Source organism: Adiantum capillus-veneris, chromosome 20, assembly GCF_014529385.1.
Source record: "Adiantum capillus-veneris isolate H3 chromosome 20, ASM1452938v2, whole genome shotgun sequence".
NCBI classification, from domain to species: domain Eukaryota; kingdom Viridiplantae; phylum Streptophyta; class Polypodiopsida; order Polypodiales; family Pteridaceae; genus Adiantum; species Adiantum capillus-veneris.
Genome location: NC_140950.1, coordinates 119,984,700 through 120,004,091, shown reverse-complemented (window position 1 = coordinate 120,004,091; position 19,392 = coordinate 119,984,700). Strand labels below are relative to the sequence as shown.

Here is a 19,392-nt window from a genome sequence, read left to right as displayed (position 1 = left end):
GGTAAGTCACAATGTGGGAATCTGTCCAAGACTCATATGATGAACAGGAGACGTAGTGTTCCCTCAGGACTAAATAACACATAGTATTAATGAGGGGGGGGTAAGGGGATCGAGGGCAGAGAAGTGTGCGCACGAAAATCGGAGAGGTTGCAGCCGTAGATGGGCACTTAAAAACTAAACCCGGCCACAGATTAAACCCGGGCAACGCCTATGTTTTAAATATAAAACCTCAAAAACTCGTGCCATGGATACAACATGTGTGCGCGGGTGGAATGGTTACCCCATGCGTCACAATCTGGGCGACGAGGCCCTGGGTTCAAATCGAGTCGCCGCCCGGGTTCTTTTTCGCGTTGACTTGCCGTGCCTCCGGGTTTAATCTACCTCGGGCTCCCCGCATCCACTTCCGCACCGTCGATTCGCGTTGACTTGCCGTGCCTCCGGGTTTAATCTGCCTCGGGCTCTCAGCATCCACTTCCGCGCCGTCGATCCCCTTACCCCCCCCCTCTTTAATGTTATGTGTCACTTAGTGTCGTGGGTAGTGTTCACGCAAAGGAAGGCCCTTCGTGCAGTCAGGAGTGTGTAACGGCTGAACAGGGAGATGTACACGTCGATGTGGACAATGCTTTCTTGTTATTAGACACAACCATTTATTCCCGAGCTGGCCGGGAACTGATTGGAGAAGGAAGTTATCTTGGACTTACTGTAGACATCGCATTGTATTTCGTAAGAAGATGACGTATAAGTTACAGTCTCTATTTGCTAGCTAGTTATATAGCCGAGCGACTATAATTAAAAGCAAGCATGGGAGATCAGAGTGGCAATACGTCTAGCTGTTTGACACGGAAAGACACCTTTAAGAGCTGCAAATTTTAACAGATTAAAGTAAACTTGTGTCTGAAGTCTCATGAACAAGACAAGTCGTGTTCGTGTTCGTGCAGTTAGCAGGGTGTAAAGGCTGAGCAGGTAGATGTCTTCTTCACGCAAATATATGCAGCTTGAGAAACACGATGTGGACAATGCTTTCTTGTTTTTTGACGCAACCAATATATTATATATTCATTGTAGCATTGTCTTTTGTAAGAAGACTATTTTAATCTAGCCGAGCGACTATAACTAAGCCATGGGAAATCAGTGTGGCAATACGTCTAGCTGTGCGGCAGCAGACAAACCTGCAGCTGGTTATTGAATAAATTTTGTAGGCCTTTAGACTTTGAAATTTGAATAGTTGCGTTTCAAACTTGACACGTTGTTTTTTGTGAAATCTGTTCAGAAGAAGAAATCAATCGTGATCTTGAGTCGGGAAAAAAAAAAGAAATCATTGGTGACCCAATTCAGAGTGGCAATACGTCAGGTACGTTATTGAATAAATTTTGTAGGCCTTTAGATTTTGAATAGTTGCGTTTAAAATTTGACGTGTTGTTTTTTGTTTTAGAATTCGAAAAAATCATTGGTGACCTAATTCTGGGTAACTCTCAATGGACTAGACGACTAAAGCTAATAACTCTGGATTACCTGCAAATGGACATGGACTTCGTAGACAAGTGGATTAAATCTAAGGTATCTAGAACAATCAATATCTAGATCTTTTTTTTTGTTTTGAAATGATTTCACTCAACACAGTACAGCAGCCAGCTCGGTAAATTAGGTTGCACTTAGCCTAAAATCGGTCCCATGCAGGCTGAAAGATATGGGTGAAACCTCCTCAAATTTTCAAGATTTTAGTTATCCCACTTTAATTCTGAGTACGTACCTGCAAGAGAGCCAGAATTAGCATATCTATAGCTTGCACAGCCAACCGTTAAAAGGTCCAGTAAACTCGGATCGGGTTAGCTAGGAAGGGGGGAATCATAAACACAACGAACCATCCAATGTAAAGACGGTTTTCGGTTCTCAATCGCAAAAACAACACCCCATAAACTTAGGTTGCACGTTCGGGTGATTCTAAAGTTGGGGTTGATGATGATGATGGTCGGTTTTCGAGAGATGATGGTCTGTTGCGCTGGGGTGGGACGTGTCGATGGTCCGGCCTACCTCCCACGGCCAGCGCTTTGATAGAAAGCAAGCTCTCATAGTTTTGAACTGTAGCACAGATTACTCCCAGCCACCTCAGTTTTGGCTTTACTTTTAATTCGATCGAATGGTCGATATAACTGGGGCTAGAATGGAGATATGAGGTGGGAGCTCATGATATTGTTGAATACTGTACTAAGGGGAAAAAGAATGGAGAAAACGTTTGTTTTTCAGATGAACTTCATGTCATGCAGAGTACATGTGTGATTCTAACTCAACTGAATTGCTGCAAGTATATGAACAGACTTGGCTATCAAATTCTAAGGTCGACGATCATCTATTTGAGCCATGGCTACAAGCGGTATCTGAACTATGTCCACATGATTATCAACAACAGATGGCGTCCTTCCTGCACGATAAGGAAATCCTGCAGTCCGATAAGAAATATATCCCTCAAACATATCTATGGTTTGCTGCAAAGACAGCGGCCCTAGGCAACCACAAGGAACTGGTGCTTGGCCTCATCGACAAGCTCGACCCAAAAAGCGTATGTGTTAACGTACCACAAGCTACATGGCTTGTAATATATTCGTGGCTTTACATTATATGGCGGTTTCTTGTCAACCTCGATGAAGAAAAAGTGAGTAAGCTTTTCTCCTGCCTTTTTTCTTCTTTTCAATAAAGTCCTTTTGTATTGAGCTTAATAAGGTGCATAGAAGGTAGAAGCCTATGACATAATGAGGGGAAAGGCGGAAAATTTAATAACTTTTTTCCTTTTCAACTAGATAAATTTTAGGAAAAATTACCAAAATACCCCTCTAATTTGAGGAAATTCTCAAAATACCCTTCAAATTTCAAAAATTCTCAAAATACCCTTGTACCTATTTTGGCTGCATTGTTCAAGATTTTCTAATCTTCATTCGTTTTTGACAATTGAGATCCGTTTTTTAGCGTTTAGCATGTAATTTGTCACCAGTTACCATCGCAAAAAAGGCAATTATGTCTAAAAATAATGAAGCAATTTATCTCCAAAGCCTACATAACCAACTCAAATTGTAGTTTTAGCATCTTGTACGATAGACAATCACTCTTCTTGTGAAACCCTACAATAAATTTTATTTTTCGAGAAATTTACTCTCACAACCAGGGGTATTTTGGGAGTTTTGGTAAATTTGAAGGGCATTTTGGCAATTTATGACAAAATATCGAAGGTTTTTTCTTTAATTTTATTACAATTGAAAATAGATTTCCCTCATCAAAAGTGTAATTTGCCAATTATAGCTTCACGTTCTAATCTTTCACATACTATATATTGCACCTTTTCGTAAAATGAAAATATGAACTAGCTATATTTTGATCATCTACTATTATGGCATAAAAATTAGATTCTTAATAGCAAGAAACCATGGTAGTTGCTATCAAGAAACCCCTTTATATATATAGAGATATCACTATCTCACATTCAGTACATATTCTGCAATGAACTTAATGATAAATGCATCACCTATTGAGCAATGAGTAGATGCTCAATCACTTCATATGAATTTTTGTGAGCTTATCTCCCACGATACTAAGTGACATCGAAGAGGGTAGAACTGGGCTAGTGGGATTGATGGTACCTAGACCAAGCACAAATCACGAAGTAAATCAGTGTTGGCAAAGAAAGTGCCAGCCAACCGGACCCGGATTGTGCACTCACTATGAAAATATCAAAACGTCTACCGCACCTTTTTACCACGTTTTGTAGAGTGAGAGAGAGCCCAAAATGGGTAGGCACAATGTTATCTCATAGTCCACTTTGAAATCCAAGCATACAAATAAAGCTATAGGTTTTCAACTCAAGAATGTAACTTTCCCAAAGTTTAAGGGTGACGAATGAGAATCCAATAAGGATGCAATTTTGACCTTCTTATACAAGTGGCACGACATTCACGAATAGGGAGGTACCTTAGATCAGGAAACAACCACAGATACTAGTTTATCTCTAAAAGGAAATCGTACAAGTGTTGGATGCCTTTTCTGCTTGAGGCTAGCCAATGTCTTCGGATGAGTTCAAAATGGTTCTACGCAAGGAGCTCTTGGCAGACAACAAGCAATCAAATAAAAAGGATATCATGGGACACTTGTTGCATGGGTTGCATGTCTCTCATAGATTATATATCCAAGTATAGGGATATTACACTAATTGTGGATCATCTAAATGAATTCTAGAAGCAAAGGGCTTTTGTTCAAGGTCTCCAACAAGAATACAAGCTTCACATTAAGTATCCATATCCAAAAACATTGGATGAAGCAATTAAACATGCTGAGAAATTTGATGATGATCTACAAAAGGAAAAGAAGGATGGAGGCCACTCTAGCAACAATACTTGGTAGCATTCTAGTTTTGATTTCTCGTGTGTCAAAGGATACAAGAAGCGTGAAAGCCTTTTTTTTCATTTTTGAAAATGTCAAAGTTATTACTATCACCGGCACTTCATAGTGACATCTTGTACAAGCGTCGAATATATTTTTATGACCCGATGTTACTATCCTATAAAGTGAAGTACTTGTACGTGTACATCTCGCATAAGCATCAATCATCTTTTTATGAGGTACTTGCAATGCAAATTTGAACAGATCTTGCTTGCTAGCAATTAATATGTACTACTTAAGACAATGAAGGGGTCAAAACCAAGCGAATAGATGTCCATAAGGGGTCTCTCAAACTTCTATTGACTTGATTCCGACCTCCGGAGGCCCTAGGCTTAAAAAGGCTATATCTTGAGATAGAGATGTCATATTTGAGCGTTTTAACACTAGGTTGGTAACCTAACAGGACATAAAAGTGTCCTTTCAGGGTTTTGAAAAAAACCTCCAAAACCATAGTAGATCCACTCATTTTGTAAATTCCTTTCATGAGGTTATAGTTCAAGGCCTACTACACATGGAAAAAATAAGAAACTTGTAAAATTTCTCGTCTTTTGGTCACACCAAGCCTCCAAAGTTGATGAACCAGTACATTTTTATCAAAACAGTCATTTCTTACGTTTTTTTGCATAAAAATAAGATTAGGGATTTTTGTAGGACTTGAGATAAATTCCCTAGTTAACTTCAATGGGTTGGTGATCTAAACATATGATTGCTTTTCACTCACTATTTTTTGTTTTGCCAAAAGAAATAGGTACAAAAAAGTTAAATTTTTACCATTTTGCGAACCTATCATCAAAGTTTCTATACCTACGCTCAATACAAATAATATCTGCATGTTTTCTTAGTTCCCTATTGGCCTTTAGGTTCATAAGGAGCCATGGAACATGTCAAAATCATGATACATCTTTTACCAAGGGGAATCTTGGGGACAAAGATGAAGTGCTAAATACAACAAACATGAAAAAACTGGGTTCAACATTATGACCTGTAAAATCCCATTGAAACTATTCAATATCTACCCAAATTTGATCCTTATGACTAGATATGGTTACTACCTACAAAATTCATATAGTTGTCACAAGAAAATAGCAATATTGAGAAAGCTATACTTGATATACTAGAATGTTTTTTTTTCTTGTATACTTGAAAAAATCAACCATCATTGTGTACTATGAAAAATAGGGTATTAGGTGTCCCAAAACTCAAGGAATATTAGCTTTATGTCACAATATGCCACATAGAAAATCAAATCTGCATTTGGATATCATGAAAGACACCAAAAAAATCATAAAAGAGCTAAAATTGGCTAAAAAACAGGATTTGACAATTTTTGTAATTTGGTCATAACTTACAACATTAACATATATGTCTCCCTAGAAGCATCAGGACATGTTGAGGACTACTAAAGATAGTTCTCTAGCACTATAGACCTCACAAAACATGAGTTCTAGAGTGGTATAATTACCAAAAGTTGAAAAAAGCCAAAAACAAGGCCCGTTTTTTCACACAATTTAGGTTGAAAAATGTTGTGCAAGGACAAGGTTAAAGATGAAATTGATATTCCAAAAAAATGTGGAGTTTTTTTCAGCTTATGAGACAACTTTCTAGAAAGGTAGCGCCTCAAAATCCATTTTGTAACTCTTGACATAATTCAAGCAAAACGGTCACTTAACAAGACATAAAAGTGTCCCAGGACATAAAAGTGTCCCATTACCAACCTAGTGTTAAAGTACTATACTAAGGTATTTGGACGTTACAAATACATATGTGGTATTCTATTTGTACTTTGAAAACATCTCTTATGTGTTTTCTCTCATCGCACATCACATCACTCTTTAAGATTTATGGACATGGTTTTTTGTGCACACTTAAGTTGGGCTCTCAAAAAGCATCTTTTACGAGTATGCATTTAAGTGATTGAGTAAAATTTTACATATGTACTATGAGAAATACAATTTTAAAAAGTTAATTTTTTATTTTTCGAAATTACCTCTCTCTTTGCTGAGTTGGCATTTCTTACAAGGCCCAAAATTGAGTCCAAATTTCTCGTAATGATTGATCTCTTTCTTATTTGGAGCATACCAAGAAGGAAAAACTTTGCTAAAAAATTCTTTCTAATAAGCATTTAAAGAATGATTGTCCACGATTTCAAAATAAGCACGTAGAAGCATCCAAAGGGAAAGTGAAGGCTTTACACATGGTACAACACTTGACCCTAGATTCATCGCCAAAGATGTTGTGTCTTTGTAGCTATGTGGTAGTCCACTTTTGGTCCACATAGGTTGTTTTATATGCATGGCACTATTAACGAAGAGAGAGTTTGCATTTTAATGGATGATGGAGTGACTCATAACTTTCTTAATTACAAGCTAGTCAAGAAATTGAAGCTTCCCCATACTACTTGTTCTTATGGAATAGATGATTGGACATGATAAGGATGTTTGGGACACAATTTTACAAGGAGTTTAGCTTAATGTTTAGCTTAATGAAACTTGACTTGAAGTTCTAGGTCACGAACACGGGCAAAGCTGATGTGGTTCTGGGACATTAAGAATGGTTGCATAGTTTAGGAAATAATTTGCACTGCAATCATAAACATGATTACTTTTTGTCACTTTTCGTAGATGGAAAGCATGTGCATTTTAGTTTTTTTTGTTTCTTCTTGTGAAGAAGATAATGTGAATTCTAATGTGCAGTATGCTATGAATTCTTTAAAGACAGAACAAGATGTTCCTAAGGTTTGAGTTCTTTGTCCTCAAGCAAGGGAGAATTTAGATCCCAACCACCCTCTCAGGATGTGTAAATGTTATATCCAGCCATGTATCCATGATGTTGAGAATTCTCCTTAGGGGTAATTGTGTTGTGGTGGTAGCTTCTAGGGTGAAAACTGAAGCTCTCTTTTTGATGGGCATGCCCCATTCCCCCCTTATTGGTTCCCCCCATTTTAGGTATCAGAATCTAGCCCCTTCACACTTGTCCCGTGCTGTCTTTTTCATGGCACCCACCGTGGGTTCTTGTATAAGAAACATGGTTCGACAAAGGTAGCAACTCTTCAAACATAAGAGTTGTACCAATAGCTCATCGAAACCTAGCTCGACGCTCTGTTGCCTTGACAGCCTTGGTGCTACTGCATGAGCCAGGAGGGGCTCCCGGCGGGATGTCCCGGGGTCAAGGAGGGAGTGCTGAGCTGGGGAGGTTTTGGCTATCGTAGATCGGCATCGACTTGGACTAGTGCTTGGACGACCATCCATTTTTGGAATCAGGGCTGATGGTGGACAGGCAAAGCAGATGGTGTGAAAACCTCTACTCGCTCTGGTTTGTGTGTTGTTGTCCTTGTTTGGTTCTGGTGCTGCGAGGTTTTCTCAGCTACAGTGGTACGGTATGATGGAACTTTTGTTCAGTTGCGAGGACTGTGGAGGGTTAGGTTGCGTCTAGTTGGGCCTTGCTGTGGAGTCCCAGCTTCGTGGGTCTACTGCTTTGTAGGTTATTGGCTTCCTGGCAAAAAGCCTATGTATGGTCATTATTGGTTGTAGTTGTTTGGTCATACTGTATGGTTACGGCTCCATGTAAAATCCGAATGTACTTGTCTTGTATGCTTGGGAGTTTATGTTGTTCAGGGGTTCCCTAGAGGGTGAGGCTGTCTCGTGAGTGGAAGTCATGATAGTCTTGGTGGCACCCTTCGGGGTTATGTAACCGTTTCTTTTTTGTTGTCTGTGGTCGGATTGCGGTAGTATCCGTTGTGTATGAGCTCCATGGCTCGTGTTGAGCATGGACGGGATGTAATCTGTTTTGTTATTATGCTAATAGTAAAAACACTACTCACAGTTGTGAGTTTGGCAAAAAAAAAAAAAACATGGTTCGACAGAGGGGCGGGCCTACGTTTAGCTTGCGTTTTACCCTTCCTGCGAGGTTGAAGAGTTGGGGAGCTCATAGGCGACGCCTGTCGGCAGGGGGCAAGCTGAGGCAGGATGGTGGCGTCGCGCCGATGTCAAGCTAGTGGCTCTGGTGGTGGGGTTTTGCCCTGGTGGGGGCCTTCTTGTTGGAATTAGGGTTGCAGAGAAACACACACAGCTTGGAGAAGACGAAGGAAGCTCAAGGCACACAATAGAGAGTGTATTCCTTAGTGTGCAATGGAAAGATAGATAGCCCTAGAGTGATGGGCGTATATACAATGCACGGGGGAAAAAACCTCCTAAAGAGGGAAAAAATGCCCCGGCGGTCCTAGTGTGTTCACACACATCACTACCACATGTATATGGTAACAAATCCCCCCTGGAGTGATGCGGTGAACGAGAGCTGGCACATGAGTAAAGGGAAGTGCCATGCCCTGAGGACAGGATCAGTCCACAAAGGGGAGTAAGCCCAAAGCTTTGCGGAAAGCTTCAAGCTTCTCACGAGACAATGCCTTTGTGAAAAGATCTGCAAGGTTGTCCTGTGTTGGCACATAAGCCAAGCTGATCTCTCCTGCTGAGAGCCTCTCCCTGACATAGTGGTAATGCACCTCAATGTGCTTTGTGCGAGCATGAAAAACTGGGTTCCTCGCAACTGCCAATGCGCTCTGACTGTCAGTGTAGATAGTGTTGGCAGTGTCCTGTCCAACACCCAAGTCAGCCATAAGGCGTCTGAGCCATACACACTCAACCGTAGCTGTGAAGACTGCCCTGTACTCAGCCTCACAACTCGAAGTGGCCACAGTAGGTTGCTTCTTGCTCAACCATGATATACATGAACTGCCAAGCATGAAACAAAAACCACTTGTGGACACTCGCGTGTCAAAACAACCAGCCCAATCTAAGTCCGAAAAAGCATGTAAGTCTGGCGGCAATGATCCCCCCTTGGGATAAAACAAGCCAAGATGTAAAGTGCCACTAAGGTAGCGGAAAATCCTCTTGACAGCCTGCCAATGCTTAGACCCTGGGCTATGCATAAATCTGCTGACCTGCGAGACTGCAAACTGAATATCTGGCCTCGTGTTGCATACATAAATGAGGCAGCCAACAGCAGTTTGGTAAAGAGTGACATCAGCAGGATCGCCAGCATCATGTAGACTCAACTTCAAACATGTTTCCATGGGAGTGGCAATAGGTTTGCAATCCTCAAGTCCAAACTTACATAGCAATGTCTCTATGTAACTTTTCTGACACAAGGCAATACCACCATCACACTGCTTAAACTGTATACCCAAGTAATGATGCAACAGCCCCAAATCTTTCATCTTGAAAGTAGCATTCAAATCAGCCTTAAATTCAGCAATATGTCTCTCATTTGGTCCAGTGATCAGCAAATCATCAACATAAAGAACCAGAATGAGAAATACATCATCCTCACGCTTTACATACAATGTGCTTTCTGTTGGACTGTTACGAAAGCCTCGTTTAACCAAATGAGTGTCAGATTTCTCATACCAAGCACGAGGAGATTGCTTCAACCCATACAAAGCCTTCTTACATTTGCACACTTTGTCCTCTTGTCCTTTTATGACAAAACCGCGAGGCTGCGTTACATAAACTTCCTCAAATATGTCACCATTCAAGAAAGCAGTAACAATGTCTGATTGATGTACATCCCAACCAAAATGAGCTGCCAATGCACATAGAAAACGCACAGTAGTCATACGACAAGTGGGAGCAAAAGTCTCTTCATAATCTATGCCTTTTTGTTGTGCATAACCCTTTGCAACAAGTCGAGCCTTATGGCGATCGATCTCACCATCCGGCTTGCGTTTCAACTTGTAAACCCACTTCGTACCAATGGCCTTTTTGCCAGGAGGCAAATCACATAAAGTCCATGTGTCATTCTCTATAAGTGCATCATATTCTGATTTCATGGCAGCAATCCAATTTTCTGAATTCTGTGCTTCATCAAAAGACAGAGACTCCTCAACATCATGTAAACTAGACACAGCCAAAGCATAACAATCTGATGCATAAGATGCATGGCGAGAGCCTGAACGAGTACGACTAGATAAAGGTGCATCCAATTTACTGTCACCCAAAGTGTGCACCAGCCATTTTGGCATACCTCTAGCCTGCTCATTTTCAGCCCTTTCCTCATCAAGTACATCATGTACATCTGCATCAGTAATAGGCTGTTCTAAAACATTTTCAGAAACCCCCATAGGCTATACATTTGCCTCATTGGAACTTACATTCGTATTTCCACCACTGAAAAGAGGCAACAAAGTGTCATAAATGTCCTGTGAGCTTACATTACTGTCTCTAGTACATGACAGCAAGGGTTGAACAGAATCTTCCACAAACACTACATCCCATGAAACCAAAATACGTTTTGTTTGCGGATGATACAACCTGTAACCTTTGCTTTCAGCACTATAACCAACAAAAATACATTTGACAGCCTTATCATCCAATTTTCTGCGCTGCACTTGTGGCACCAAAGCATATGCCAAACAGCCAAAAACACGCATGTGCTCAATAGAAGGTTTTCTATCATGCCATGCTTCATATGGAGTAATAGACTGCAAATCTTTCGTAGGACACCTGTTAAGTACATAAGTGGCACACATGATGGCCTCAAGCCAAAAAGAATGCGGCAAAGCTTGACTTTTGACCATACATCGTGCCATTTCCGTTAGTGACCTGTTTTTCCTCTCAGCAACACCATTTTGCTAAGGTGTATAAGGCACTGTACATTGGTGTTTTATCCCACGACTAGCCAGAAATGCATTAAATTCATGAGACATATACTCCCCCCCTCGATCGGAACGGAGGGTGCCCATAGTACATTTTGAGACATTTTCAGCCATAGCCAAAAATTGTTTGAAGCACATAAAAACTTCGGACTTTGCTTTAAGCGGAAATACCCATGCATGCCTGGAGTAATCATCAATGAAAGTCACGAAGTACAGGTAATTGCCCAAGGACGGAGTTTGCATGGGCCCACAAACGTCACTATGCACAAGCTGCAACCTGCATGTGGCCCTAACTGAACCATCCTTTGGAAACTTAGAACGCTGCATTTTACCCAGAATACAGCCTTCACAAACATGTTTGATAGGTGCTTCAAGAGGCGGCAAAGAAGCAACCATATCAGATTTCTGCAAACGCAGCAAACTGGCAAAATTCAGATGACCAAAACGTGCATGCCAAAGTTTTGCATCTGAAATAGCCCTTGAATCTGCAACAGCATTTGCAAAATTTTGTCCACACTTGTCATACAAAGTGAGCTTATACAGCCCACAGCACAAAAGCCCAGATGCAACAATTTCATCACCAAAACTGAGATCATGAACTGTACATCTGTCATCCACAAATTTGACTACAAGTCCAAGTCTAGCAAGTGCGGATACAGACAAGAGATTCTTCTTGATCCCAGGTACATAAAGTGCATCAACAAGTGTGAAGGAACTGCCATTAGCAGCAGTGAGCACAATCTTTCCAACTCCCTGAACTGGATAAGAGGCGTTGTTGGCACAAGTGACTGAATTCCCATGAGGGACAGACTCGAGAGAGGTAAACAATTCACGATGTGAGGTAATGTGCTTTGTAGCACCACTGTCGAAATACCACACATGTGAATCTGCAGCAACTGACAAGCATGCATCATGGACAACAGGATTGTAAGTGCACTCTGCGCTAAAAGCCCATTCTGCATCAACATCAGCATCACAATCTCCTTTCACAGAAGACTCAACAATGGCTGCATTTGTAGTGGAACCAGCATTTGCAGTGGAACCACCCTCTTTCTTCTTAGCCTCTTTGGCCTTCAACTTAGGACACGACTTGATCAAGTGATCATTGGCTTTACAATAATGGCAACGCATCTTCTTTTTGCCCTTATCACTAGAATTGCCAGACGAAGTGCTGCCAGCAGAAGCATTAGGAACAGAATTTTTGCCACTCGCAGTAGAACCATAAGAAGTGGCTGCATTACTGTTACCACCCTTTCTTTGAGAAGCAATAAAAGCCTGTTCAACTGCACGCTGCCTAGTCCTGTTTTTTCTAGAAAGTGACTCTTGCAACAGCAATGTGCATAATGCATCAAACTTGACAACTTCAGGATTTCCTTGGGTCATCAGTCTCCAAGTACTAGCAAAAGTCTGGTAGGAATCTGGTAAGGCATCAAGAACAGTCTGCACAAGGGAACTGTCAGAAATGACTTCACCTGCAGAAATGAGTTGCTCATTGATATCCTTGACACTAGCAAGGAAAGTGTCCATATCATCTTCCTCATGCATAATCTTCGACTCTAGCTCTTTACGCAGCAAAGCAATTTTAGCCTCATTGCGGCTTGCATAAAGACCTGCTAGAATATCCCAAGCCTGTTTTGCAGATTTTGCTGAACGGATGTGAGGAATAATGGTGCGCTTCACAGACAACGCAATCAATGCATGAGCCTGCGCATCCTTAACATCCCAACGAGCTTGTTCTGCTGTAGGCAAAACAACTCTAACAGCTGCAATCCTTGCAGCAAGACCTGCAACATCCTCAATATCGCCTACATCTTCAGAACCAGAACGTACATCAATGCCCTGCACAATGTTCCAGACACCTTTTGACACAAGAACGTGTTGCATCATATAAGCCCACATAGGGTAGTTGTCCCCATCCAACCTGTCCTCAGCAGCAAACATCTTGAACACATCTGTGTTGTTGTTGTCAGCCATGGTAAATGCTGCACCTGATGTGAAAACTGCCCGAAAATAGGAGAAATGGAGCGGGAACAACTTGTGCTATATAGCACAAACCGTAGAAGACTATAAGGCACCTGTTATGCAGAAAACGGCACTGACAGAAAATTTGCACAAAATGACGAAATAACCTGTGTAGTACTGCCCGTAGTGGAAACGGAGGCCGAAATGAGCCCAAATCAAAATTCTGAGCAGACCAAGCTCTTCGAGCCCTCCCAAAATATTTGTCGACCTGCGAACGCTTGCCAAAGCTCACTGAAATCGGAGAAAGTGAGCAGGCGTGTGCTGGAGCAGCTGGCGACTAAGCCCGGGAGGACGTGACCTGCTCTGATACCAATTGTTGGAATTAGGGTTGCAGAGAAACACACACAGCTTGGAGAAGACGAAGGAAGCTCAAGGCACACAATAGAGAGTGTATTCCTTAGTGTGCAATGGAAAGATAGATAGCCCTAGAGTGATGGGCGTATATACAATGCACGGGGGGAAAAACCTCCTAAAGAGGGAAAAAATGCCCCGGCGGTCCTAGTGTGTTCACACACATCACTACCACATGTATATGGTAACACTTCTGGCGGTCGCTTCCCCAGCATTGGCATGCCCTCTCTTTCCCCCTAAATTTTTGCCTGCAGGGAGAGGCCATCCTCCCTCCTCTTTCCCAAGAGGCATTGGTGGCCAGATCTTATGATGCTTATCTTGCAGGGTGGACTCGTTGTGGCAGAATGTGCCTATCGTGGTGGCACATGTGAATGGTCCTTGGAGGGGTGTGCTTCCTCTTAAAGCTTGGCTTCTGTGCTACTCGGCTCGATCGACGCTGTGACTGCTCATCCTGGAAGTTGGGGCTGTTGGTTCTTCTTTCGACTTGTGTTTTTGCTGGTATGTGTTCCTTCGGCTTTAATCGGTTGTATGCTTGCTGGTTGGGGCCTGGGCATGGTCTGCCCTCGTTTATAAGTGACACGGGGTGTCACTCGAGAAATCAACGGCGGGGGCAAATTTTTGGCGAGGCGGAGAGGAGAGCTTTGGGCGGTCGGATCAACGCAACGGGGGGGGACAAGAGTTATATAGTACAGGCCTCGCATAGCTTTCAACGTGGCGCGCTAGGCGAGATGGATTGAGTGTGGGTGTGTGAAGGGGTAGGTCGTAGGGTCAAACCCCGATAGCGGATGAGGACCATTCTTTTTTGTGCTTCCTCGAAATGAATCGACGGTGGATCCGTTGCTCGCCGTTGATCCCTTGAATCAATCCCGTGTCACCTATTAACGAGAATGGTCTGCCTTGTGGGAGGATCTTGTATCAGTTAAAGTCTTCCGTGTAAAAAGCCTACATATCTGGATTGTGTTGTGGTTTTATGGGGTGTTTATATCATGTAACCATGCATATGATGAACGTTTGTGGTGCTTTTGTACCGTCTGAGCATGGGTTTTATGTACTTTTGTATAGCTTTAATACAATATCACTCACTCGTTTTGAGTGAGTATATATGACATTAAAAAAAAAAAACCATGGTTCCTTAGCCCTGTACTCTCTCTGTCTTTTTATTATGATTTCTGCTTTTGTAGAAAAATAAATAAAAGGTAATCAATAAACCGTCTTAAAATTAAAAAGGTAAATTTATTATATATATAAGATTAAGGGTAAGGTCTTGAAATTAAATAAAAAATGGTATAATTTTAATTTGTCTCGTTTTATGTGAAGCTGCGTCCTACAGTTCGCGATTGGCAATATATCTTGTCACTTACAGAATATTCCCGTGATGAAAAATATTTCCCTTGTGATGGATGGACATCCTTACATTTTGCTGCTGCATGGGGAGATGCCAAGTGCGTGGAGAAATTGCTCAAAGTGCCGAACAGTATTGTCCAGGTGAAGGCGAAGACCAAAACATTAAAAGGCTATACGCCATTACATTTAGCAGCTTACCATGGGAATGTTTCCATTGTGAAGTTACTTCTACAGGCGGATGCAGGTGGGAGTAAAGTAAAAGACAGCAAAGGGCGCACACCACTTCACCATGCTAGTGAGCGAGGGTGTTTGGATTCAGTAAAAGCATTGTTGGATAAGGACGTGGATGCAGTTGATGAAAATGGAATGACCCCTTTACACCTTGCCAGCTGCCGAGGTCATAGTGCAGTAGTGAGAGAGCTGTTGTGTCATGCACATCGACCCGATAAACAATGTGACAAGAACCTTACTGCAACGATCAACAGACTATTCATCCCCGTCCTTCTTAAAGAAAGAAGGGAACATGTGTGGAATAGCCGGTTTTCCATCCCCAACCCCGTCCTTGAGTCTTGTTTCGCTCCCAATGCCGTCTTCCTAGAACCTAACCAACTGCAGTCAGAAGTATGGTGCCCTGGAGGATTCAATGCTCTACATTTTGCTGTTGTTTATGGAGGCAAGAGCACCGTGACGGAGATCTTGCAAAAATATGCCTGGCTGGACGAGGATAAACTTATTATACTACAGTCGGCTAAAGACAGCTTAGGTCTCACTCCTGTTGATTGGGCCCAAGCTATGGGAGCACTTGAATCATATAGCAAAAGCAACTTGCTGGTGCAGCCCATCAATTTTGAAAAGGCCAAAACGTACGGCCATCATATTAGGAAAGCCGAGCAAGAGAGAAGGAAACTAGAATGGGCAATTGACATGACCGAGGCTATACTAAGCAGAAGATGGCTTGCAGCGGGATGCATAGCGCGCCGTGGGGTGACAGATAAAATCGTAATTGACAAAGCTGTGTGGGACCATCTAGAGAACGCAATCACTGTGGTATTGAAGCATAGGTGCACGAAAGAATATCGTAAGGATCTCATTGAGAGGATGCTGGCGGAGTTGGTGAGTAGGGAGGCTTTCTCCGAGAGTAGCTTAGTAATGCACAGTTTCGTGAAATGGGCAATTAAGCAGGAGATGGTGCATCTAGTGAAGGAGATTGTGGAAAACACTAGGAAGGTAGGTATCTTCCTGACCAGTACTATGGAGGTGGACCATTACGGCATGATTGATCAATCATCTGATAATGACTCTCCACTGGAGGCAGCCAGTAGAATAAAGGGAACAAAGGGATCACAAATGGTGGCAGCGATAGAGGAACAGGCAGAGGTGAAGAGGATTCTACTTGAAGACCGGCGGGTGTACGTTGAATATTCCAACACAATCTTGGTAGGGGCGGTGCTGGTAGCAGCACTGGCATTCCAAGGGTGGGTGCAGACACCGCAAGGGTATGCAGGGATGCCACTAGACTCATCCAGCAAGGGCATGCTACTCTTTGCACGCTGCAACAGCTTGGGTTTCTTCTTCGCGATGGGGGCATTCATGGCCGGTGCGGTGGGTGCGATGCCACCGAAAAGTGGCGAGTTTGTTAAATACAGCGAGAAAGTGATTCGAGCAGCGTGTGTGGCCAGCCTCCTCATGGCGGTGGCGGTGGCATGTCAGGTGGTGGACTTCCCTTTGACTTATGTTTGCCCACAGTGTTCAACATTATGAGCTTCTACAGGCTAGGCGTAGCATAGGTAGCTACGTGCGGTGGGGGGACTGTCCTCTCCAACATCTAGCGCGGTGGGAGGACTTCCCCAACCGCCACATGGTTAGATATGCTACGCCTTGCCTAGAGACGCTCATGATGTCGTCTTAAGTTGTAACGTGGGAATTTGTCTAAAACTTCTTGTGTGCAGGTGGTGGGCTTTGCCAGCGCCCTGGTAGCCATTCAGTCGGGTGGCCGACACAATATTGAAGACATGCTCGTCTCCAGCAAACTCGGGACCATCATCATTTTCATCCTCTCCGCCTGGTTTCTTGCTCGCCTCAACAACGTGATAAATATTTTCTGGCTGCTTCTGGAAGCTCTGCCCAGAACCTTGCACCACATGTTCATGGTCATGTTTAACTTCTGGCACACATTCGGAAAGTCCCCACCCTTTCGGCGCTTTGTCCTCTATCCTTTCTATGGACTTGTGTTATACCCACTCCCTTCTAACCTTCGTCAACGCGTCAGAGACATAACTGGCTCCGCCTACTCGAAATTTCAATCAATTACTCATTATTTCAAGTCTAAATTAGACGCTCTCAGAAAATCTATCGACAGCTGGTTGGAAAAGCAACAAGATTTGTACGAAGGAAAGGAAGGTAATGAACTAAAACTTGAGCCTAAGTTCTAAGGTGTAACTCGAATGTGTTGCATTCGGGATCGACTCGTTTGTGTTTGAGCCTTGTGGTGGTAGGACGTTTCTCTTGGGAGCCTATGGTTTGCTATTGTCATGCTTCATTTTGTCTTTCTGTGTACTCGACATATTGCGGGTTCATGTAAAAGCCAAGATGTTTGTAGTGTTTTTCTCCATCAATATACATAGCGCCTATTGAGCATTGTTTGTAATTAGAAAAAGAAAATCAAAGCTTGAGTTTTAAGGTGGTAAAATATAAGTTTATAATTATTTAAATTTGAGTCATACCTCCTAAATCAACGAAGAGAGAACAATTTGGATGTCTTATTTTTAACAAAGACCTTCAAAAAATCAAAATGCGATCAGACTCGAGTCACAACTTACTTGTCGTGCTTTTTCTACAAATGTAGATGCTTATCAATGCAAAGATAATTGATGCAACCATTCTTGTGATGTTTGCCATCTGTATGTTGGTTTTAGAATCTAGCTAAGATCCTCTTTTAATGTTCTAGCCTCGAGTGCAGGTGTGAGTACAAGCTATCGATTGTGAGAAAGCACAGCACACACAAGAGAAAAGGGACCAAATGTAGATAATCCATACGTTGTCGTGTCGTGGCACGTGCATAATGTGAAAATTAAAATATTTACCTCACTCTCAATGATTTTGTTATGTGGGACCAAATGCTATGATGTACATAGTGTGATATATGCGAAAATAGATGCCACGACTACAACCGTGTACATACCTTGTTGGGCAGACGAGGCGCTAGACATGGCACTATGGCATGCTTTTTTACATAAATATATGCCTATTTTGCTTTAGAAATGTACAAATTTCAAGTGTATCGAAGCGGCATGCTCGTTTTGCCTAGAAAGTTCAATGCGGACAATCTTGGCAAAAAATAGCAAGTTTCGTACACTGGCATAAAAGACGTGTCCAAAGTACTTACCAAGTGGAAAAATGTGGTTCAACATGAAATTTGAACCCAATGGGATTTTTTCACAATTTTAGAGATTTTTTTCAGCTCGTTTGAGCTTTTTACGGATAGAAAGGGACATTTTTTGTCTAAAAATGGTTAAAAATGGCCTTAAAATGGTCAAAAATAGCTCAAAATAGCTACATGGCTTGTAATATATTCCTGGCTTTACATTATATGGCGGTTTTTTGTCAACCTCGATGAAGAAAAAGTGAGTAAGCTTTTCTCCGGCCTTTTTTTCTTCTTTTCAATAAAGTCCTTTTGTATTGAGATTAAAGAATTGGATAGAAGGTAGAATTACACGATGAAACACAAGTGACTGAGCTTTTCTCCTGCCTTTTTCTTCTTTTCAATGAAGGCCTTTCGTACTAAGACTAAAAAGTTACATAGAAGGCAGACTTACACATAGCCTCTGACATAATGAGGGGGAAGGGGAAAATTTTCTAACTTTTGTCCTTTTCAACACTGATTTGCCTCGTGATTTGTGCTATTTGGTGTCGATACCATCACTCCCACTAGCACAGTTCCACCCTCTTCCATGTCAGTTAGTGTCACGGGAGATGAGCTCACAATAATTCATATGAAGTGGTTGAGTATCTACTCAATAGGTTATGCATTTATCTGCATTAAGTTCATCGCAGAATATGTAGTGAATATGAGATAGTGATATCTCTAAAAATCTCTACCTCACTCTTAATGTTTATGATGTGTGGGACCAAATGCTATAATGTACATAGTGTGATATATGCGAAAATGAATGTCATGGTTGTAGTCGTGTACACACCTTGCCGGGCGGGCGAGGCACTAGACGTGGCACTATGACATGCTTTTTTCCATAAATATATGCCTATTTTGCTTTAGAAATGTACAAATGTCAAGTGTATCGAAGTGGCACACTCGTTTTCCCTAGAAAGTTCAATGCAAGCAATCTCGGCCAAAAAATGCAGGTTTCGTGCATTGGGAAAAAAGACGTGTCCAAAGTGCTTACCAAGTGGGAAAATGAGGTTCAAGATGAAATTTGAGTCCAATGGGAATTCTCCATAAATTTAGGGATTTTCTCTAGCTCGTTTGGGCTTTTTACGAACAAAAAGCGACTTTTTTGGGCAACAATGTCCTTAAAATGGTCAAAATAGCCTAAAAATAGCTCAAAATGCTAGATCAAAGATGGCACTGTCATTGCCTTAGTTGT

At 42.0% G+C, this 19,392-nt stretch overlaps 1 protein-coding gene across 6 annotated transcripts; it reads left to right on the top strand.

Annotated features, from left to right (window-relative positions):
- Nucleotides 1-1,069: 1,069 nt before the first annotated feature.
- Nucleotides 1,070-17,438, top strand: LOC147433172 (uncharacterized). Of its 6 annotated transcripts, none has more exons than XM_086492827.1 (7): nucleotides 1,070-1,178; nucleotides 1,271-1,351; nucleotides 1,433-1,557; nucleotides 2,315-2,650; nucleotides 14,765-14,932; nucleotides 15,026-16,501; nucleotides 16,741-17,438. In XM_086492827.1, the coding sequence occupies exons 1-7, from the start codon at nucleotides 1,121-1,123 to the stop codon at nucleotides 17,221-17,223; spliced, it is 2,727 nt and encodes a 908-aa protein (XP_086348953.1). In that variant the 5' UTR covers nucleotides 1,070-1,120; the 3' UTR covers nucleotides 17,224-17,438. The 6 variants fall into 6 exon arrangements, with proteins under 6 accessions (XP_086348953.1, XP_086348952.1, XP_086348954.1 ...); XM_086492826.1 differs by having other exon boundaries at nucleotides 15,014-16,501; XM_086492828.1 differs by having other exon boundaries at nucleotides 2,408-2,650; nucleotides 14,765-16,501.
- Nucleotides 17,439-19,392: the final 1,954 nt, after the last annotated feature.